Source organism: Pithys albifrons, chromosome 10 (assembly GCF_047495875.1).
Source record: "Pithys albifrons albifrons isolate INPA30051 chromosome 10, PitAlb_v1, whole genome shotgun sequence".
Taxonomy (NCBI): domain Eukaryota; kingdom Metazoa; phylum Chordata; class Aves; order Passeriformes; family Thamnophilidae; genus Pithys; species Pithys albifrons.
This window is the reverse complement of record NC_092467.1, coordinates 2,876,595-2,899,703: the sequence shown is the minus strand read 5'-3', so window position 1 is coordinate 2,899,703 and position 23,109 is coordinate 2,876,595. Positions and strand designations below refer to the sequence as shown.

At 46.3% G+C, this 23,109-nt stretch overlaps 1 protein-coding gene across 1 annotated transcript; it reads left to right on the top strand.

Moving 5' to 3' along the window:
• The first annotated feature begins 267 nt into the window (after positions 1-267).
• Positions 268-21,923, top strand: PDC (phosducin). The gene is made up of 4 exons (XM_071565703.1): positions 268-373; positions 15,306-15,389; positions 17,109-17,269; positions 18,672-21,923. The coding sequence occupies exons 2-4, from the start codon at positions 15,329-15,331 to the stop codon at positions 19,197-19,199; spliced, it is 750 nt and encodes a 249-aa protein (XP_071421804.1). The 5' UTR covers positions 268-373; positions 15,306-15,328; the 3' UTR covers positions 19,200-21,923.
• Positions 21,924-23,109: the final 1,186 nt, after the last annotated feature.

The following is a 23,109-nucleotide window of genomic DNA, read 5'->3' as shown; positions in this document are numbered from 1 at the left end:
TGGCAGGTTCTCACACTGTGCTGATGATCCATCTGTATTTCTCCAGACCCCTGAACACACCTGGCTCTGAACACACATCTGGAGCTCTTCTTGGGGCTCTGTTGTTTTCCTCCCTTCCTAATTATATGCATGCACTAAATCCTTTAAACCTCTATCCAGTCTGCAGCTTCATTGGCTCAGACTAATGAGCAGAATTTTCTAATTCCCTCCTGATAATCCTATTACCTTTGCAAAGCTATTTCTGCAAGGGTCATCATTCCAGGGAGATGTAAGTGTGAGAGGAGGTCTCTCCGTGCTCAGTTGTGATCCGGCTCCTCTCCTGGAACCTCCAAGGACATCAGGAAAAGCAGAGCTGAGGGACTGAACCTCTCAGGTAGAGTGATTTGTATGTCCATTGCCTTTCAGGTTTTATTTCAGTAGGGGGACAAAATGTGGTGTGTTCAAGATGTGTTGGTGGTGTGTCAAAAGTTCTAATAAAGAAATTTAACTGGGAGGGTCTCCCAGAAGAGCCTCACCTTTGGCATCAGGCTGGAATGCAGCTGCTCAGATCAAAACCAATGCCAGGTTTCCAGCTGGGAGTTTGGCAGGAGGCTCTGACTAAGCTGAGACTCACAAGCTGTGAGAGCTCTCATTATTTGTGCTTTAAATGAGTGCAGGTTTTGCTCCAGCACAGCCACTGAGTGGTGCCTCACTCCAGTGGGGGGAAAGGAAATAAATGAATTACTCCACTCTGGGAGAAAGGGAAATAAATGACAAACCAGGCCCCTGAGCTGTGATGGTGTGTGTCCAGCCTTTTGGCAGTGACACCTGTATCTAATTTAACAGAGCTTTTATATTCCTTGAATGGAACCCTCCTTCTCTCTGTTTGGTCATTATTTTAATTCCAAATGGGATTTCTGCTCTTTTGTAACCTACCTTTGAATACTAACCTGGATAAGAACCTGCAAGAGACTCCAAACACTCAATTTCTGCGTGTGCTGGGATGGAACTGGGTACCCTGGGGAAGGCTGAATGAAGGGCTCAAATCTCTGGGGTAATTTCCAGAACATTTTCGTGTCTGGGTCCCTTTTGGAGCCTGCAAGAAACCCTAAATGCTAACTTTGGAATGAATCCTTCTTACCCAGGTGTCTAATTTCAGCTTGGTGTGGCAACAATTGTTTTCTTGCCAAATAATGTTGTGGTGAGTATAAATATTGATGTGAAAGAATGATGGACAATGGACAAGAGTGGGGTTAGGCAGGTTCCAAGTATGTAACTGAAGGTATAAATTATGTGTTACATAAAAAGATGAAGAAAACCCCCATTTTTGACCCACTTTTGGTTGCTTTGTCCAGATCCCCAGAGGGTGAGCTGGTTGGGAACTGCACAGGTGTGAGTGGTCCAGAAACCACAGGGCAAAATTAGACCTTGGGTTCTTCCTTCCATCCCATTACACAACAAAAATGACCTGCACAATCAGTGGCTTTACAGGTTTTCTGCAAGTACTTGAGATGTTTTTGACAGGAGGGAATAGTTTCAACCTAAGTCACCCTTGTGCAGCTGATCTGCACCAGATTGCTGGAATGACATGTGAACACTTCATCCTGGCTCAGAATGGGATTTGAAGCTGATCTCTGTTATAAATATCAATGTCTAATCCCAGCAATTATAATTACAGCACAGCTGCAAACATGGGGAAATGCATTGGGGAATGACAGATAATCATAATACAACTTGGGAACAAGTTACACGGATAAAAATGATTCCCAGACACCAGTACAGGCAGCTCCTGGTTTCCAGTGCTAAAGGGAATTCACCTCCAGCAGCAGTGGATCCCAAAGCCATCACAGGGTTCCCTCACTCCTCATTTACAAAGTGAAACCCCCCTACAGGTATTTTATCCCTTCAAGCACTCGTTATCCCACCTGTTTATATCCTCAGCTCCACTGCAAAGGTTTTCCCTGGGTGGATCCCACCATCAAAGGGGGTTTCCTGCCCCTTGCCAGCTCTCCAAAGCAAAAAGAGCAAAGAGAGCACCAATTCAGGAAAAAAAATCAATGCAATCTGTGCAGAAATAATTCTCAGTAAATATTGCACTGGACTGGATTGCAGGGATTAGTCAGCTCAGGTGGGTTGTAAGGATCTTAGATTTTCCTCCCTTCATCCTTACGCTACACAGACACACACACACATATTTTTTTTAGATATATTGTCTTCTGAACCCACTTTCACACAGTGGTGTGATACCAGAAGCACAAACCACCAGTGGAGAGAAACCTCTGGAGTCTGTGCAGCCTCTCAGTCAGGAGTTGGTGAGCAAGGAGAGGGAAGAAAAGCAGCTTGTGCCCAAGGTTTGGTTTGTTTAAGGTGGCAGAGTGACACAGAGAGCTCAGCTGGAGGGGCTGGTAACCAGCTTTGTGCTGTCCCATCTTAACCTACACATAAACCACAGTGGGACTGAATTATTCCCTTCATTCTGAATGCCTTGAATGAGCTCAAAGCTTTAGCCTGAGCCCAAATGTTTTCACAGATATAAACATAAGCTGGAACATGCTATAAATGAATATATTGTTATATTGTGCAGAGCACCCCCCAAAACTTCTGCCTTCAATGCTCAGTGCCTACAGAGTTCCAGGGAAAGCTGTGGGGCCATTTTCACAGTCAGTGTCCAAATTCAGAGCAATTCCTGTTCTGCTGCTCCCTGGAAAGGAGATACCAAAGAACTGTGAGCAGAAGAACACAACATGAATGTGAGAAATGGGGTCTGTCCAATACAGGTTGAGCAGAGCTGGTCAGAATTAGGGGAATAGAACTTTTTGGGTAAAAGAACAAAACTCAACAAAACCAAAAAAATCTTATCCATATATTTCAAGTGAAGGACTTGATGAATTCATGTCATCTCCTGCAATAATTCCTTTTTTTTTCGAGCTGAAGAGAAACATTTCCATTTTTTCATTGGAATTTTTGTTATGGACAGACATGGAAGATGAGGGCACCAACAAGTAGAGGAAATATGATGAGCTTGAGAAATAGCTCCATATATTTGCCTGCCAAAACAAGAAACTCTTTCTGGTGTCTCAAAGACACAGAAAATAGAATAGAAAGAAGGGAAATGCAAGAAATTGCAGTGAGGAAATAGTTCTCTCCCTGCATTCAGTCAGAGGGAGGGATAGCAGGAGTGGTGATTCCTGCAGAGAGAGCTGAGCTTCCACAAAAGCAGCATCTTTGTTTTAAAAACTTTTGAGTTCTAAATTCAAATGGCATCTGGAAATTACATTTGTTTCTATTTGCAAATCCTTGCCATTTCAGCAAAGTCTTTCATACCATGACATGAATTAAAATATTCCTGAATTACTCCACTTGGGCAATATCTTACAGTGTTACTTCTCATGGCATTAAAGACTCGCCCTCAATTTGAGATGAAAACACATCATAATCCAGGCTTGACACTTCAACACAGAGCATCAAATCAAATAATTGGGGTGCTGAGTCCCTCCTGATTGCTGGAACCCCATTAAAAAGCTGCCTCCAGCAGAACCCAAAATCCAGCCCCAGAGCTGTTTCTCCTGGGAGCAGAGATGCTGCCTGGGCTTCAAGCACAGCACAGCTGTTCCTTCTCTCAGAGATCCCTTCAGGAAGGTCTTGGAAGCTTTGAAATTAAGGCAATGGAGGTTGTTTGACAGCATGTTGGGGGTAAGGCCCTGGAGGTCCCCTCTGAGCAAGCACACAGTGATGAACCCCCTCACTGGCCATTTCAAGCTCACCCCAAGCCCACAGATGTTCTTGGCCACCAGTTCAGTGCTGAGTCCTGTGGGCACACAACTGGGCATGGGGAGACCTCAGTTCTTCTCTGAGATGCCAGGAGGCAGCATTTGGCAGCTGCTCACCTTTGCCCCTTCCCTCTTGGAGGCTGCCCAGGTTTATTTTGTGCCACACCACATTTGGACACGGGCAAGAGGCTCATCTGAAAACACAGCCCAGCTGAAAATAACCTGCCTAAGCCTTAAGCCAAACAGGATGAAGCAAACCCTCAGAAAGAGTTAGGAGAAGTCAGGCTCTATGAGAGGAGGAAATAAGCCAGACATGGACTGTCCAAGGTCTAAACATAGAGCTTTCAGCCCTTGGGGACTTCCTTGTGTCCCCCCCACAGCCACCTGCAGGCCCCCTTGGCTTCCAGGAGACCATCTCTCTCAGTGAAACCAACTTTTGGTCCCCTTTAGCCATGCCTGCATCCTCTCAGGTCAGTTGAGTTCTGTAGCTCACCAAAACAAGGGTTTGAGGCCACTGAAGCATCTTGTCCTGTAAGCCATGACACACTAGGATGTATTTGTTCAGATCTTCCTCAGATGACAGTCAAGGTGTCCCTGCCCATGGCAGGGGGTTGGAACAAGGTGATTTTAATGCCCCTTCTAACCCGACCCATTCTATGACTTAATTCATTTCAGAAAGTGACTATTTATTTAAAACACAGTAACAATCATCTTAGGACATTTCAAATTTGATTATGCTCTTCTGTTTAATGTGAATATTGATGAGTCACCCAAGACCCTTCTACAATGTTCAAAACAAAGGGATTAATGTGGGCTTGTAGTCAGAGAGCCCAACCTTGTGCTTCTCGACTGTTAAAGAGTTAAATGGATTATGATCTGATTTTTTTAAAGGGGACTTGTTGGAACACATCAATAAATGAGGCTCTTGCAAACTGATTCACAGTTGAAGTGTTCCATTGGGACAGTTAATGCTGTGATACTCATTTATCAAGTAAATCTGACATCATGGCGGCCTGAAATAGCGAGTTTAGTCTCTGATTTATGGCACTCTCTGGTTTGGTATCTGAGCCTGATTCTCCCAAGGGCACAGGGAGTGCTCTCACTACATTCACATCTTATTCTTTAGCACTGGAAGATCCACAAGTAGAGCCTCTTCAAGCTCTGACACCTCAGCACAAAGTTTTAGGTGCCAAAAGAATTAGGAAAAAAAGCCCTGGAGAAATTAGATTTCATTTCTTGTGATGCTCCCTGAATGCCCCTCCTTTCCTAACCACACACAGAGCACAGAGTGCCCCTCCATCCTCTGCTCTGCCCTGCCCTGCCCTGCCTGCTGCAGCCAGGCAATGGCTCAGCCACATGTCACATCTGGTTCCAGCCCAGGGGTGGAGGGAGGAGAGAACCCACCAGCAGGACACCTTCAGTACCTCCTGTTCTGACTTCTCTTGATCCCCTGGCCACCTGCTGCAAACAGAAGAGGTCAGGACATGGCTTATTTCACCATGTCAGGGCAGGAGCAGTTCTGGGCGAGGGTAGAATGTCCCTGAATTCTGCAGGCCAAGGAACACCAAGCTTGGGCACTTCCCCCGCAGTGCCCATTTCATTCACTCCCACCGTTGAGTAGATGTTGCCTTTGCCCTTCAGGCTGTCCCAGGTCCCAGAGGAACCCTCTGCCCACGCCCAGAGCTGCAGTATCTGTGATACCTCGGGTTTCACAGGAGCAGCTTTCCCAGCACACAGGAGGTGGGAACTGCCCCAGGCCCTGCTCCAAATTCCATCCCTGGGAGGTCCACTGGCACTGCAGTGCCCTGGAGTGCCGCTGGGCACACATCAAGTGGATGAAATGAATCACAGGTGTGGTGTTTACAGCAAGATCCTTTCCCATCAGATCATTTTGTTCCCTTCATTTTCCCTTTCCCTTCTTTTCCCCTGCTCTCCCTTACGAACAAACTTCCTGTCCTTCCTCCTGCCTGTTCCAACAAGCCCTTTGCTGCTGAGGCTCAGGGAATGTCAGAAGCCTCCAAGAACAGATCACTATCAGGTGGCTTCTCAGTAGATGATAAAACTACAGCAGAGCACAGGGAAGGCTAAAACATTGGAATTAATTCTAGGATAGAGCCATGGCAGTCCCTGCAAAGAAGTCTTAGAAACAAGAAGTGGACACAGAAGAGCTGCCCCAGCATTTGTGCTCCAGTTTGTACATGAATAAAAGCAAGTCCCCAGGAAAGGATTTGCTCTGCTGTTCATCTGAGTCACGTCCTGGAGCAGGACAGGGAACACATGCCTTTGAGCCATCAGCCTTTGCTCCAAAGCATGACATTTATTCAATAGAAGTTCAGAGAAACTCGTGTACATGCCTTAGTTGCTGCATAACTGCAAGTCCAGCCTGCTTTGTTTGGGTCTGCAAAGGAAGCAAGAACAGACATCCTTAATTCATGCAGTTTTGCAAGGCATTTGTAAAGATATTTACAAATTAGCTGATGAAGGTTCACCATTTATAATTAGGAATCAAATCACAAGATCCAAAAATCCCAGGAAGCATTTGGAATGACGTAAGTGATACGAGAGAATTCTGCAGAAAAGGGATAAACTTGTTCACTGTTGGGAGTGACTGAGCACTGGAACAGGCTGCCCAGAGAGGCTGTGGAGCCTCCTCTGGACATAGTCAAAATTCACCTGGATGGGATCCATCCTCTCTGGCAGGGGGTTGGACTGGATGGTCTCCAGAGGTCCCTCCAGCCCCAGCCAGTCTGTGATTCTGTGAGAGCAGAGCAGGAAGCCACAGAGCTGATGGAAACACTCCAGGGCTTTGGGTGCCCACACAGCCCTGTATGCTTTGGCCTTCACCTTCTGAGCAATAAAAGCAACACGAGGAGCACATTCCTGCTGTCACTTTGGCCTCACACAGTCACAGGGATGTCAGGATCATGCAGTGGAGATGCCATTATTTCTGACTGCAAGGCAGGAGCCCTGCAGCACTTCCCTTTGGGAAGCTGCAGCTGCTTGGGACAGGACCAGCATTTAATCCATTACATTATAACTGCATTTTTTGGTATATGGTCAAATGAAAAAAAAAAGGCAGCAAAAGCACATCCAGCTGGTGGCAGCTTTACAGTTCAACAGAGGAAAGTACTTCTCTTTTGGCTGCACTGAGCCCAGCTCCAGAGTGCCAGCATCCTCCTGGCAGCATCTCCACCTCCTTTGGACAGATGCAGATACTCCACTTTGGCACCTTGTCCCTCCCATTTAAGATAAATATGGAAATTAATCCATCAGCTCTTCTAGGACATGGAGATGCACTTGGCAGAGCCTTAGGACACTTGAGCAGGGAGATAGATAAGGGATGGAGGAAGAGGAAGCACCTGGTAGCCACAAGCCAGTTGCAGCAGGCTGGGAGACACCAGGAATCCTGGAGAGCACGAGCTGAATCACAGAATTTAGGCTGAAAAAGCTCTCTAAGGTCATCCAGTCCAACCAGCCCCCAGCACTACCAAGGCCACCACTGCCCCATGTCCCCAAGTGCCACATCCACAGGGCTGTTGAATCCCTCCAGGGATGGGGATCCGCCCCTGCCCTGGGCAGCTGTGCCAGGGCCTGCCCACCCAAGGAGACACCTCCTTAGCCCAGCAGAGCCTTGCTTCACCTGCTGTGACCTCACACCTGAACCATCACCACAAGACATATGTAAATCTAATTAAACTGCCAAAAAGTTAATAAATACTCCTGGGCAGGAGCATTTCCCAGTGCCCAAAGCATTAGATGCTGCATTCCTTTCTTTTCCCCAGGGATGTCCCACAGGGTGAGGAGGTTCAGCTGCAGACAAAGGTACCAACTCCATGATAGAGGGTCAGAACTGAGGATGATCTAACGTTTGGAATGATGGAAAAGCAACAAATGAGATCTCCACACATCCCAGAGGATGCACGTCAGTGCTCAGAGAAAGGCAGGAATGAAGGATACATAAAGGCTGTCAAGAACAATGTTACTTTTCCCAAAATTGCTTAGCTCTCAGATTTGAGATAGAGCCTGTTTGGACCCTGCACAAGAGCAAACCTGTTGGTTAAGCCAAGCCTGCCTTTTGCAAGTGGTGATAGCAAAGTGTAAATATGAAAAAAGCAAAAGCAGCAATTCCTACTGATTCACTTCACAGTTCTAAATACATATTTGAAAAAAACCTTCAACCAAGCTAAAGAAAAACAAACAAAACAAAAACCCCCAACAAACCCCTCCCCACACACCAGAACTGTTACAATTTCTGAGGCAGAACTATTTTGTTGGCTGCTTTCTGTGGGCAGTTTTTTGCATATCTAGAGCCTTACGAGACATTGTTGGTCAGACCCTCTCCCAAAGCAGCGGATGCTCTTCCACCTTCACAAGGTTTGATTCCTCCTGGCCCTTCCCAACAGGCACCTTTTCCTTTTGGATGGAAAGGAACTGTAAGGATTTGTTTAAAGTCCATACAAGGCAGTGCTGCTTCTAGATCTTTAATTAATCTCACAACAATGTCAAGATTCTTCTCTTTTCCATAAAACACTGGCCATCGACCTCTCCCAACACCTGTCTCCAGTCAGTGCTGGAGTGACAGCTCTGACACAAGTGATTTGGGACAAATTATAGGGATTATACACATTGCAAACATCTGTTGAGCTTGGGGGGAAAATGTGTCAAACCTCTCCCCTGGGCTCTTGCCATTCATCCTGACTTTGCTAAGCACAGCAATAAACTCCAGCTTTGAAGGACGTGTCAGCTTTAGCAACACTCACTCGGGGTTCAGAAAGAAATACAAACCTAAACATGAAGTGGGAGCTCTGTGCAGGCTTTGAGAGTGCTCTGGGGAAGTGTTCAGTGCAGCTGACAGGTTGGGCCAAGCATTGAGGTTAAACATGGATTGAGGTTCATGCCCTTAAATAATCTGCATTTGAAAAAGTTGACTGTTCTGCTCCAAACAGACACTTCTTTAGCATCCAGCCATGCTCCTCTTCCACCCCACTTGGCACAGCCCCCTTTTCTTAAAAATGAGATTAATGAATGATAGATTTCCTGACAGAATGATAATTAGAAAAAGGATTAATTCATCACAATAGTAAGGACCATGTAACTGCTCCAGCAAAGTTGCAACATGCTGCAAAAATTTGAATTCTGAGTTTCAAAAGACGCTCACCCAAATGAAAGCTTTTTGAAATAAAAAATTTTTGTTAATGTTAACAGAAATTTGACATTACTAATGTCAACTAATACTTTTCCTTCTGAAATAATAAAACAAGTTCTGATTTAAAAGATCTGCATTTTGCTTTCCCAGACAAAAACCAGTGGTACTCTGGTAGAAGCGAATCATAAAATCATGTCATGGTTTGGGTGGGAAGGGACCTCAAAGCCCATCCAGTGCCACCCCTGCCATGGGCAGGGACACCTCCCACCAGCCCAGGTTGCTCCAAGCCCTGTCCAACCTGGCCTTGGACACTCTCAGGGATGGGGCAGCCACAGCTTCTCTGGGCACCTGTGCCAGGGCCTGCCCACCCTCCCAGGGAGGAATTTCTCCATAATCTCTAATCCAAACCTCCTCTCTCAGTTGGAAGCTGTTCCTCCTTGTCCTGTCATTGACTGATGTGAAAGACAACAAGCTCATTTCCTGTTTTGGAGTGATCTCCAAAAATAAATGTGCAATCCAGAAAAGAGGAATAATTCCTAGTGCATAATTACAGGCTACATTTTGAAAGACTAAAAAAAACAAAAAAACAGACAAAGAGAAAGGGCAACGTTTTTAATCCTATGACTTTAAACCCAACAAAATGCTGAAGCCAGGGGTAGTCACATAAGGAATTTCCTAACTGGCAAAGCCTTAAGGATAAATGAAACCTTGGACTCATCTATTTAAAATGTTTCCATCTCCCAAATAAAGCCCAGCACAGTTCTGCTAAAGCGGATAGAGGGACTAATCCAATCCCATAACCCTCTCACCGGCCCCGGTGACGTGCACAGGAGCTGGCAGCTCCCTACGTCAGCCCAGCCTGCCCTGGCCTTTATTCCTAGCACATGACCTCTTCCTCTGCACAAAAAAAAAGTCCCATCCCAGAGTTTGGAAATCATGTTTTTCCCCCCAACGTGGTGACCTCATCAGGACACCACACACCACGTTTTTCCTTTAGGTAAGGCAGGAAATTTCCATTTTCCACTCCACGAGCCTGTTCGTGCGTATTGGGGTGACACGAGGCTGGTGGGAGAGCTCAGAGCAGGTGGCTGTGACCCTCAGACCTGTATTTGCCACCTCCAGGTAAGGGATCTGATTGCCCCTGATGCCAGGTGCTCCCTGGAGAGGTGCCCACCAGCACTAAATGTGCTTATGGCTTTGGCAATGGGGCTGGAAGCCCAAGCCCTGCCCTTGGCACCTACGCATGGTGCTAATGCCTCTTACGGAGCTCTCTCTGTGCAGCCAAGAGCAAGGGTTCCTGGAAACCTGTCCCTGCTGGGAGCACAGGAGGGCACTGCCCCTGCCCAGGGGCTGGGCACAGCCTCACACACACAGGGCTTGCTCCACTCCTCCGCCCTCCACTCTTCTGGGTTATTGCACCCCATTCCCCCCAGATTTCAGTGTGGGGAATATTTTAATCCGTGGCTGCTCTTTCTCCCTGGCTTGTTTGCTTAGCAAGGTAGGTCTGGTGGCCGTTACCATTTGAGGGAGGGGACAAGAATATCAGGAAACAAGTTCTGAAAATGGAAAGCAGGGAGAATGGGCAGAGAAGTAACTCAAATTGGTGCTTGGGGAGAAGGAAATGCTGCTAAAATTCAGACACTCCCCAAGAGGCAAGAGCCAAGGGGACACCTGGGGTTCGTGTGCTCCCTGACTGACCACCCACACGGAGCTCAAAACCAACACATGCAACATCTCATTGACAAACATCCTTCCCGTTTCATCCTTCCTCCTCCATGGGTCCCCAGAATGTCACAGTTCCCAGTTTCCCACTGTCCCACCTATTGCTGGGGATTCACTGCTGATTTACAGTCTAAACCCAGGCACAGAACAGCCTTGTCAGTGGAATTTGCACATCTGGAAAGCAGCAAATTTGGGCCTGAGTTTATATTTTAAGAAAAATATTTCTCATGTTTACTTGTTGGACTCGCAGCAAAACCTCCTATTTTGGAACTAAGTTTTATTGGCTTTGTCCTTTGCAGAATGCATCTTGCCTTTTACAGTTTATTTAGAGGTTTTTTTCTATTAAATTTTCATCTGCAACTATAATTTACAACTAGAATACATTATTTTTGTATGTTCAGCTGCAATCTATTACAAGGATTAAACAAGACTTCATCACAAGTACATGGCTACAGTGATTTCTTTCTGAGCTACCTCAGAAATTCAGTATCTATAAGAGAAAAAGCATTAAAAAAATCAAGTAAATTGTGATTTTGGGTAAACAGAAAACACTCTGTGAAGGCCAAAAGGTACAAAATGCCCCATCCTTGGAAGTGTCCCAGGCCAGGCTGGACAGGGCTTGGAGCACCCTGGGCTGATGGGAGGTGTCCCTGCCCATGGCAGGGGGTGGGACAGGATGGGCTTTGAGGTCCCTTCCCACCCAAACCATCCTGGAACTCTGTGCTTTGGATAAAAAGGAAATCCTTCATTAAATGCTTTTTTTCTGAACTGTAGTAAGGCTGGTGCATCCAGTTTAATTACACCAGAAGGATGAGCAGCAGTAACAGGAATTGCTGCTCCTGAGCTACAACAGGTCCAAAGCTCAGAGCAATTCAATGCAGCATCAGCATATCCTTTGGGTTTGGGCTTTTTTCCTGCTGAAGAAGTGACTTAGTGGCACACAGAGACATCTCAAATCCCTCCAAGAAGAAATTGTAATCTTTGCTTTCTTCCCTCAGAAAATCTCACATAAAGACAGGAAAGGAAAGAAGTTACAGAATAATCAGTCACTTAAAATACGTATGTGAAGTGTCCATATGCATGACAAAATATGGCCTAATACGTTGATGGGCCACAGACTGGACAAGGAAATTTTGGTCTTCCCATTTGAACTTTCCAGAAACCACTTTCAGTTGCCAAAACCAATGACAAAAGCTAATGAAATTACAATAGATCTTCTAAATCAGCAATTTCCCCCTCCCCTGAGATTGCTGTTCATCTGGAACGTCACATGCTGTTAAAATGGTGCAAAGGGGAAGCTTGGGATCAGTAGAAATGCAACTGGTGGCCTGGAAGGTCTGTGGGTGCTTCCTCAGAACTAGGAGACATAAATAACTCCAGTGATGGCATTAATTATCACATTACCATCACTGCTCATCATCCTGCGGAGCTGATTGACTCAGCTCAGGGTCCTCTGCTCTCACCATGTGCTCTCACCTTGAGCAAGTTATTTATTGGGATTTACAGACTGCACATTTACATGAAAAAACCCCAAATAATCATCTATAAAGCAGTAAGGAACCTCTAAGAGGAGCTTGCAATGGGCAGGGGTGGAGGTTCTCTGACATACAAGCCCATCCATCACTATTGAATCCAACCACCCCTGTGCAGGGAATGTCTGGCCTGACCCCCCTGCTCCGTGACACCCTCAGGGTGACTCATTTGAAGGGGGCTGTGCTAGCAGGTGACCATAAGGAATTTCTACAAGACAGTCAGTCAGCTAATTAGGACCCACTTGCACTCACGTGAGCACCGTGGCCTCTCCACGGGGTTGCTGCTCTTACAGGAGCTGCCACTCAGTGCAGGGGAGGGCTCCATCCATCCCCACTGCCTGGCACACCACATTGCAGCTCACCTATAAAGCCAGGGAGGTGACACCTTTGGATCTGAGACACCTTGTGCTGGGTCATTCCCAACTGCCCTGACCCTGTCTGCTGTGCTGACTCAGCACCACGCAGTGACATTTCATAGAATCATAGAATCATATAATCACAGAATCAGTTGGGTTGGAAGAGAACTCTGAGATCATCAAGTCCAACCCTTGGTCCAACCCCACTTTGATCATCACTTTGGTCATCACTTTGGTCATGGCACTCAGTGCCACATCCAGTCTCATCTTAAAAACCTCCAGAGATGGTGAATCCACAGTCCCTCTCTGGGCAGCCCATTCCAATGCCTGGCCACTCTGGAAAGAATCTCTGATATCAAAACTAAAACTCCCCTGGCAGAGCTTCAGCCCGTGCCCTCTTGTCGTACTGGTTGCCTGAGAGAAGAGACCAATCCCCACCTGCGTTTATCCTCCTGTCAGGGAGTTCCAGACAGTGCTGAGGTCACCTCTGAGCCTCCTCTTCTCCAGGCTAAATATCCCCAGCTCTCTCAGCCTCTCCTCACAGGACTTGTGCTCCAGTCCCTTCACCAGCCTCATTGCTCTTCTCTGGACCTGCTCTTGCCCTTGCAGAACAAGCCTCAGAGTTGGCAGCACCCACATCTCCACATTTATTGGGAAGCCTATTTTTCCTTTGGAAAATGCTGTTTGCCCAGAACATAAAACACTTCCTCACCACCCATAAAAAAAACTCCAAGCAGCAACACAACAGCTCCACCTCAAGCCTTCAGGACAACGTGGGGGAGTTCCCTGCCCAGGTGGTTGTGCCCACACATGACACGCCAGGACTGGCACCCTCTTGGAAGGGAGGGCTCAAGCAAAGCCAGCTCAGCCTGGCACCTCCCACGGACCACCCTGCAGTGACACATCCCTGTGTCCTCAGGTGCCCACCTGGGGAACACCTGGCTGGCTGGCCCAGTTCTCCCAGTGCCCAGAGATTGATAACTAAATATTTCCCACTGTGCCAAGAGGAATGGGGGCACTTTGCATGCCACCTGGCTCCAGGCTCACTGCCTGACTCAGCTGCAGAGCCACCATTTGGGAATTCCCCCCTCCCAGCCCATGGTCAACCACCAGCCTGTGCGTGGTCAGGGTTGTTGCCTCATGCCACACTACTGGTGAAACACAGCCTTTTGTGCTCTTATGATTCACTTCATCTTTGCCAACGTATTAGGTACAACAGAGCAGTAACATAAACTTTACAGAGAGCTTCCACTTCTTGGGCAATCCGCTTCCATCTCTGGGAAGAGAGATGTTTCACCAAAAAGCCTGGTCAAGTTTTGTGGTTCCAGCCTGCAACAGACTGTTCGAGTTTCACGTTCTGTATTTTTAGTGCCTTTCAGGGCTAGTTCTGAAACAGCAAAACACAGAGAGAATCCTCTTGTTCCTCTCAGAACAAAGAAAATCCAGGGCAGCAGCAGCAGACAAGAGCTTTGTGCAGATCCCTGTGTAAGCCATGGAGTGATTGAAGGCTTTGACCCAGCATATCCACATTATCTGTCCATCCCTGACATGGCAAGGATTCTTAGTTTTGCCTAGTGAGAAGGGATTACCTTCAGATTTCTATTTCAGAGTGGAGGGAATAGCAATTGATCCGGTAAGCTGGATCTATTCAGTGACAACAACCTATCTATAGACCAACCTATAGAATTTGTACTGTCTAATTTGTTACCTGCCCTTCTTCCAAACTTCCTTGCAATGATTCCACAAGTTTTGATTTATTGCCACGGGTACATGCATGGGACAACTTGTTTCCATGTTTACTAATCAGCTTTAGTCCCAATACACACAAGATCAGGATTCCTTGTGTCCTGCTCAGCCGTTATTCCACTATTCCACGTTATCCCTCGGTGCTGGAATGGAAAACTGGGTGCACTTCCTCCTGTGCATACACCACTGCATCACTGCAGGCCAACACCCCAGCAGCTTTTAAATAAGGCATTCATGGCATGAGAACATCTTAGCCTAAAGAGGGGGTTTACTGTGAAGTCAGACAAAGCTTAACTTAACATGTGAACAGCTAAAACTGCTCTAGACTAAAGCAGAGCACCCAAATCCCCTGCCTTAAGGCTCCTTGGTGCTCTGTAATGCTCTGGCACCACCCAGCTGGGATCACCTCCAAGGTGGGACTACTCAGGAAACAGTGGGTTTGCTTCAAAAACCCCACCTAAGAGATCAAAAGGGTGTTGCTCTGTCACGGTGCCCTGAGATTGCCACCTGGCTCCTTGAGTTGCTGCTTTACAGAATGGGTGGACCATGAAAGTTATTTTGATTTATAACCCCCATCATTTTGGCTATTTTGCAACAAACATGGCCCAACCAGCTCCAGGATGTTCAGAGGTCTCTTGCCCAAGAGGTTCAACTGCTTGACTTCATCTCTCGTACGCGAAATGAGCAGTTCAGGCGACCTCTAAAAATAGATACTTACAGCACTTGGAAAATTAATAAGTTCCTGATTCCAAGGGGGATTTAACATACTCAGAACACATTCCCATTGCAGGAAGTTTTACACCCACCATTTCCCACCATGTCCCAGATATTCTCCAGTGACTGGGAAGGAAGAGTAGAATGAGAGAACCCTCACCTGGGTGCTCTCAGTGAGAATCTGCCCAGACAAATATCCTAATTGCTTTCTATAGGACCATGAGAAGCCCTATAATTATCATGTGTATTTTGATCTTCACCGATACTCACTGCAGGAAATTCCACACTGCTTATCCCTTTTCCATCCTGTTATTAACTGTCCTCCCTTTGGAACTTGCAGCATCTCCTACTCCAGTCACTGAAATGGAAGAAAATGCCAACACCAGCTTGGAAGAAGACTTTGAAGGACAGGCAACACACACAGGCAAGGAAACTGCTTTTTTTCCTCCCTAAAAATTAGCTAAACTGTCCCTATTCACTGGGGAAGCCCAGAATTCCAGCAGTTCAATGGATTCACCAAACCCCTTGAACAGAAACACAGGTTCCAAAAGCAGTGAGAATGTGTTTTGGGGTAAGGCTGGGGAACACCAAGCTGATCTTCGTGCCAATCCCCCTCATACCTGAAGCAAACAGCAAACACAGGAGACACTTGGCAGAGCCACCAAGAGCAATGTAGCTCTTGATGCTTTAGGGCTTCAGCCATGAAGGATGGCCTTCCTTCTTCTGGGGAGGGCAGAAGAAAACCAAACAGCAACAAAACCCACACTCCCACACTAGAATTAGATGGGAAGGTTTCGCTGTAAAGAGAAAATTATTTTTTCCTTCTGTAGAAGGAACACTCAGAGCTAAAAAAGTCCTCTTGGCAAACACAGCACAGCTTTTAGAAGCTTCAAAAGAAGCTCAAAAGCATCATTTGTTGTAATGCAGCACTCAATGCCCAGGACTTTTATGAGTACTGATGTGGTGTTCAGCTCTTCACACAGGGACCATGTCCTCCCACCCACAGGCAGGCAATGAGATGACAATTCCCTCCCTGTGCTCCAAGGGCTCCTTTAAAGTCCTTGGAGCTCTTGCAAGAAATCATCCTGGGGCTCTTTCCCAACAAGCCTTGCTGCTGTTGGGTAAGATTATTGTATATATACAGGTTGGATGGGGCTCTGAGCAACCTGAGCCAGTGGAAGATGTCCCTGCCCATGGCAGGGGGCTGGAACAAGATGAGCTTTAAGGTCCTTCCCAACCCAAACCATTCTGAGATTCTGGGATTGAGATGCTGCTGTACTGCTATCACTGTGCCAAGAGGTTTAGGCTCATTCCTGCTCTGGAATCTGATTTGTAAAAGGTCAGGTCACCTTCCCTTTCCACCAACATCCACTTTATGATGTTAAAACTTAACCCAAAAAGGAGTCTTGGCAACACCACATTCTTCTCATGAAGGCAGAGCTGCTTACCTGGCCTTTTCTAAATTTTCCATAGAAAAATTCACGTCTGAAAACACTGAAATATTGTCAGTTTTGCTTTATAATCCAAGATGAAGATTAAAATGCTTCATTTTGAAAAACAGCACTGGAATTTTGAAATTAACTTTTTTCCCCTATGTCAAGATTTAACTACTTTAAATCAACCAGTTCCAAAGACCAAGATCTGCATTACAACCAGAATTATTGTAGCATTTGCCTTATGGGTTATTCTTCCAGTGGAACAGGTATGGGCTTAAAAAAAAATCTCAAGTGTCCTGTATTCTTAATTTTACTGTGAGTCCTTCTACCATTTATTTATATAAATGCACTGTCTATAGAGACATGAAAAAACACTTCTGTGAAACACAAGCTTTGGCCAATATGGCAGTTTTACCAGGTTTAAACATCTTCCTCCTTCTTAACTACTCACATACTCACCAAAAGCCTTCCACAGGCTCCTGATAGGAACCAGACCCCCAAAGTGATCCAGGTTAGAAAAAAAACTCTTTTTTGGGGGGACACACTGGTCCCAAAGCTCTGGTTGTCAGTAGTCCTGGAGAGAGCTCTGGAAGGACGAGGGACAGACAGATAAACTGAGGCACAGAAGGACAAACCAGCAAAGAGCAAAACCTTCTCAAGAAGTTCCTTGTTGCAGCCAGTTTCTCACCCAACTTCATCTCTCTTAGGGCCCAAAGGTGTGATCCATGACTGGAGGAAGTTTAAACTAGAAAGCGAGGATGGAGACTCCTTACCCTTGAGCAAGAAAGAAATGCTCAGACAAATGTCCTCACCTCACAGGTCCTTCAGTAGAGATGATAAAGACACCAGAGAGAGATTCTGCCGTAAGGTGAGCAAAGCAAAATAAATTAATTTTGATTCTATATAGAACATAGCAGTTATAAACCAGAAAATCCTCAATTTGCCAGATTCAGTTTCTGTGTAACTCGGCAGAGCTCTCACAAACACATCTGAGAACAAACACATCTGCCAACCAATGGAGCTGGGGAAGGGGCTGGAGCAGCAGGAGCAGCTGAGGGAGCTGGGGGGGCTCTGTCTGGAGAAAAGGAGGCTCAGGAGGGACCTTCTGGCTCTGCAATCCCTGCCAGGAGGGGGGAGCCGGGGCAGGTCAGGCTCTGCTCCAGCAAACAGGGACAGGAGAAGAGGGCACGGCCTCAGGCTGGGCCAGGGCAGGGGCAGGCTGGATACTGGGGGAAAATTTCTTTGTCAGAAGGATTCTCAGGCACTGGAAGAGGCCATCCAGGGAACTGGTGGAGTCACCATTCCTGAAGTGTCCACTCACATGGGGATGTGGTGCTTAGGGACATGGGTTAGTGGCAATTTGGCAGTGCTGGGTTAGCGGTTGGAATTGATGGCTTTAGAGGGCTTTTCCAACCTTAACAGTTCTCTGATTCCCTCTGTCCAGCCCTCTCTCAAGCAAAGTCTGGCTCCAGTAAAGCAAGCAGTGTATTTCTCAGCCACCTCTCACAGCACAGTCTGACCTTTCTTCCTCTTCCCTGCCACGATGCTCCATCCTTGGTTAGTGCAATGGTAAACTTTTAATATAATTAAAAACCTATTAGTCAGGAGAGAGCTCTGAGCCTGATTGTCACTCATTACCATTTCCCAGGTCTGGAAGGGAGGAACCCAAACCCCCAAAACACAAGACTTAAACTTTGAGCCCACTCAGTCAGTGGCAAAATTCCTACCAACTCTAGGAAATCCAGAGGTTTTTGTCAAATGTGGCAATGCCTCCAATCCTGTCCAGTTGCCATGGAAGTGTTGGGACAGCATCTTCACTCGTATCTTTCAGAGTCAGTGATGGCTCTCCTGGTTCAGTTTTGATGTTCTTGGGCTCTTCCTCCCTGAGCCCAGGGTGCCCACTTGTGAGGGTGGCAGTGTGTTTGTGGATCCTCTGAGGTAATTGATGAGGGAATTGATCTTGGGGAGTTCAGAGGGTATCTTTGAGAGAAAAGCAGTTTGGAGTGCACCCTTATGGAGGAAGGAGCCGCCTGCAGAATGTGGGATACCTTGTAGCCAGTAGAATGTCTCCACGTCTGCTTAGTGAACTGACTGCCCAACAGTGTGATGGCATGTTGGATACAGGCGTACATAAAAGGTGAAGCTGTAACTAAAGTTCTGAGTTCAAGCCTTCTGCTGCTGCTGTGCCTGAACCTCTTCTTGACCGCCCTAACTCGCCCCCCCTTACCCCACATCCCCTCACTAACAGCCCGCTCTCCCCACGTCCCCAGATGAGCATGCAGGAGTACGAGCTGATCCACGACGCGCAGGAGGACGAGAGCTGCCTGCAGCAGTACCGCAAGCGCTGCATGCAGGACATGCACCAGCGCCTCAGCTTCGGGCCCAAGTTCGGCTTCGTGTGTGAGCTGCAGAACGGGGAGCAGTTCCTGGAGGCCGTGGAGAAGGAGCACAAGACCACCACGGTGATCGTGCACATCTACGAGGACGGCGTGAAGGGCTGCGACGCCCTCAACAGCAGCCTGACCTGCCTGGCCGTGGAGTACCCCACGGTGAAGTTCTGCAAGATCAGGGCGTCCAGCACGGGCGCCGGCGAGCGCTTCTCCAGCGAGGTGCTGCCCTCCCTCCTGGTCTACAAGGCTGGGGAGCTGCTGAGCAATTTCATTAGTGTTTCTGAACAGTTCAACGAGGAGTTCTTTGCTGTGGATGTGGAGGCTTTCCTCAATGAGTATGGGCTGCTGCCCGAAAGGGAGCTGCCGGCGCTGGGAAATGGCAACTTGGAGGAGCAGGATGTGGAGTGATCAGAGCCACGGTGCTCGCTGGCTCCACTTCTTCCTCAGTAAGGTGTAAATCCATGTCAGTAACACCCATCTCATTTAGAGAAGGTTATCTCTCCTAACTTATTTGTAAGATACAAAGATGTAACATTGTTTAACTGTTAGTATGTGAATTTTACTTCAAACATGTACAACTGGCAGTCCTGTACAGAATTATTTCTATGCCAGCCACAAGTAATAGGAGGAAGAGCAGACAATACTGGTGATCTTTAAGGTGAAAAACATTTCAGATTGAGGGCCCACACCTGTCTCCAAGAAGCGCAAGACCTTTATTTCATCAGGGACAGGACTGATCCATCCCTCTGTGCACACAAAAAGCCATGTCCGTGCTCTGCATCATGGCAAGTCCTGGCTCCTCAGATACACTTCTACCAGCCTGGGTAGGAAGAAGCAGTTTTAAGGACAAATAGCCCAAAGTCCTTGCATTCCAAAAGAACTGGGGTAACCAGGACATTATTTTATGCTTCCACATATTCCATATTCATGAAAAGAGAGAAGTTTGTCCAGGGCTTGTGTAAGTTTCTCCCCCTTCTTGTTGTCACTTCTGTGACCACACTACAGAATTTCTCACCACAGCAAACACAGACACAGGACCAGCTCACTTCAGTTCCTCAGTGCTCCAGATATTGAGCAGCAATGTTTAAATGTCTGCAGTATCTGAAAAAAGTATCTTGTGCTTATGTAATAACTCTGAGTAAAGCTTAACAGCTCCCAAGACCTGCCACTGGCAGTGTGAAATGTATTGGTAGCACAGAACCTTAAAACATGTGAAATATTGGTAAGCACTCACTAGACATCTACAGAACAACAAGTTTTAAGTTTTGTTAAAGAGGAACTGCTGAGAACTACAATTTAACAATCTGTTCAAGAGGAAGACATGGGGAAAACTCACTATAAACCTTCCTCTCTCAGTCTAAAAACTCCCCCTCCTCCAGTTCTGACAGAACACACCACAACATTGGACACACTTCAATGACCTTTGCATGCTGGCAAAGCTGAATTTGCCCAAGGACAGAAGTATCTGTAACTTCCTCTTGATCTTAACTGCACAGTTGTGATAACATTTGAAATTATCAAAAGGTTAAAGACTATTTCTCTTTTATCGTGCTCATTTTTAGAAACCATCAAAATGCTGGATTTTCTACTTTTAATATGGTTTTGCCATAGAATATTTTAACAGAGCTTTACAAACCTCATTTCACGTACACCAAGTTTACAAATGAAGTTCCTTTATCATCCCTTGTACAATCTTCTTCACCCTGTAAAACAATTCAGGATTTTATTCCATTCAAACAGGATGGTCCCAAAATGTTATGATTTCCATGCTGTAAATTGCTGAGTGAGAGTATCATAAGTCTTTCTAAGGGAAACCCAGGTGGAATAAGGCTTTTCCCTTGGGGCAGTGCTCAGAATATTTGCAGATCTACCCCTGCCAGATCCACTCAACATCATGAAAATCCAGCGATCTTATAGGAGGTTATGTAGAAAATAATGGATTATTTCTGTCAATCACAAAAATAACTAGTTATCTGGATATTATTAGCAGGTCAATCTCTCCCTTGCATTTTTTAATTATGTGTTTTAAATAAGAGACATGAACATTTTCTGTCCTCTACACGCCAGAAAATCTCCATGTAAGTTGTGGGATTTTATCACTCTTGAGAACTTTCCCTCTTTATCCAGCTTGGCTCAAAAGTCATTGGGCTGCACATCAGCAGCCTCCAAACATAAAGTTACTTTCTTTGAAAACCAGGCTGAAAGGGAGAAACCCAACAATGCCACCACAGAAACTGCACCTTTAGCTATTGTAAGAAACAGCTGACACTCCAATTTAGAAGACACACTAAACATGCTTAAGCAGGGTGTCATTCCACCTGTAATTTAAAACAAAAGACAAAGAGAAAGCAAACACACATGTGGCACCAAGCCTCAACAGAAGCTCATGACTAATGAAGTTGCAAATAAAGCTCTGATCACAGCAATTAGCCAGGTTTCTGGAGGGAAAAAAAACACCTTAAAAAGAACAAAAAGCAAGGCTTGACTCAAGCATTTATTACTGTGCAAATGTTTTTGAGTAACAAAGACTAAATGCTTCAAAGAGCACCTGGGCTATGGTTACTCCTCCTTTTGACTCAAAAGCAGAGACCCTGAGTGTCCCCAGATATTCTGGTGGAGTGGGGGGGGAACCATCACTGCTGTCACTGCTGATCAAAGCAAGACAAAACCTCCAGCTGATCCAAGGGTGCTGCTTTCAGCTGGGAGAGCTGTTTTTCCTCCCAGCAGCTGGCACATGGCTGTGGTTGGGATTCAGGGAGAGAACAATGTTGGTAATGCTGCTGTTTGAGCAGCTGCTGAGCGGTGCCCACCCCGAGCCAAGGGCTGCCCAAGCCCCAGGCTCTGCCAGCCAGGAACTGCCCTCCAGGGGGGAGCATGGCCAGCACAGCTCATCCCACCTGGCCACAGGGGGACTCCAGACCATGGAATGTTATGCCCAGTACACAAACTGGGGTGAGCTGGCCAGGAGGGGCTGATCCCTGCTGGGGCTGGGCACCTGGTAGTGAGTGGGGAGCAACTGTGCTGGGCATCACTTGTCTTCTTGGCTTGTATTCCTCTCTTTTTATTGCCTCCCTCTTCATTACTACTACTGTATTTTACTTTATTTCAATTAATAAACAGTTCTTATCACAAGCCATGGGTTTTCTCTCTGTTCCAGCCCTCCTGCCCCTGCCCCAGGGAGGGCAGTGAGCCCTGTGTGGGCCTTGGTTGCCAGCTGGGTCAAACCCTCCCAGGCTGTTATTACCACCCTAAACACTGCCCTCAGATGTGAGGAACTACAAAACTCATTGAGTCAGACCATCATGTTTAGAACTATGCTTAGGAGAGCCAGATTTTCAGGGGTTTGAGTGCAAACTATTCTTCTGGACTCTTATCTATTAAAATTAAAATGGATTTCTAGTCATGAACACAAGTTAACAAAGCTCAGTTTCGGTCTCAATGGAGTTTTCACAGGTTCAGGGCATTATGGAGGTAGCAGGAAAAAGATAATCCTGGATCAAACCTGAGCTGGAGTTATGCAGTAGTTCAAGGAACAGACTTTTAAAAGGTTCCTTTTCTTCTCTCTTACACACATCTTTTTATTTATCCTAAAGATCTCACTTTCTTACATTCTCAATGGCCAACAGGATGTAAAGGATGGGACAATGAAATCCCCTCTTGGGTTAGTCCTGTAATTCTCAGACAAGTGAGAACCTGCTCTTTTCCACATCCACTGTTTCCTCATGGCAGGATGACTGGAAGGCTCAATCTGTAGGTACAAGTCAAATTACTCATTTTTACTTTGACAGCATTAATTTCTTATTGCACATATTCTTATTTTTGTATGAAAGCAGAAATCTCATCAAAAGCAATTTCTTTGCCTTCTTCCAACCTTCAGTGGAAAACGAGACTTCCACAGATCCTTGAGACCTGGTTAGTTATCAGCTGAAGGGTTAATTTGACCATCTGTAGTAAAGAAAAGGATCATTTGCTAAACACTGAGCAAGCCTGCAGCAGGGGAGAAAAACAAGAGTTCTCTGCTAGGGGGCCATGGAATAATTCAGCCCAACAAGCTGTACTTGTTTAGCACCTGTGGTGTAAACAGAACTACAGGAAGACTGTTTCATGACAGTTTTCTTCTCTGGTGTCAGATATTGAGTATCTCAGATGCTGCACTTCACTTCCATGGCTGAGTTTTGTCTAACAGGCAACTATGGAATAACCATTCTGTATTTCACCTCCACACCCTGCCCCTCCCCAAAAAAGGAGACAAAAGACAAACTCTTTTTCTTTTCATTATGCCCCTGCTCCTCCTTCTAACAGAAACTTCAGCAGAGCA

What these genes read in the sequence shown, in the direction of transcription:
- PDC (XM_071565703.1), top strand. Translation starts at nt 15,329, where the DNA reads ATGGAAGAAAATGCCAACACCAGCTTGGAAGAAGACTTTGAAGGACAG. An exon ending in AGGACAGGCAACACACACAG is followed by an intron (nt 15,390 to 17,108) that starts GCAAGGAAACTG and finishes CATCTCTCTTAG; the next exon opens with GGCCCAAAGGTGTGATCCAT. An exon ending in GAGAGAGATTCTGCCGTAAG is followed by an intron (nt 17,270 to 18,671) that starts GTGAGCAAAGCA and finishes CCACGTCCCCAG; the next exon opens with ATGAGCATGCAGGAGTACGA.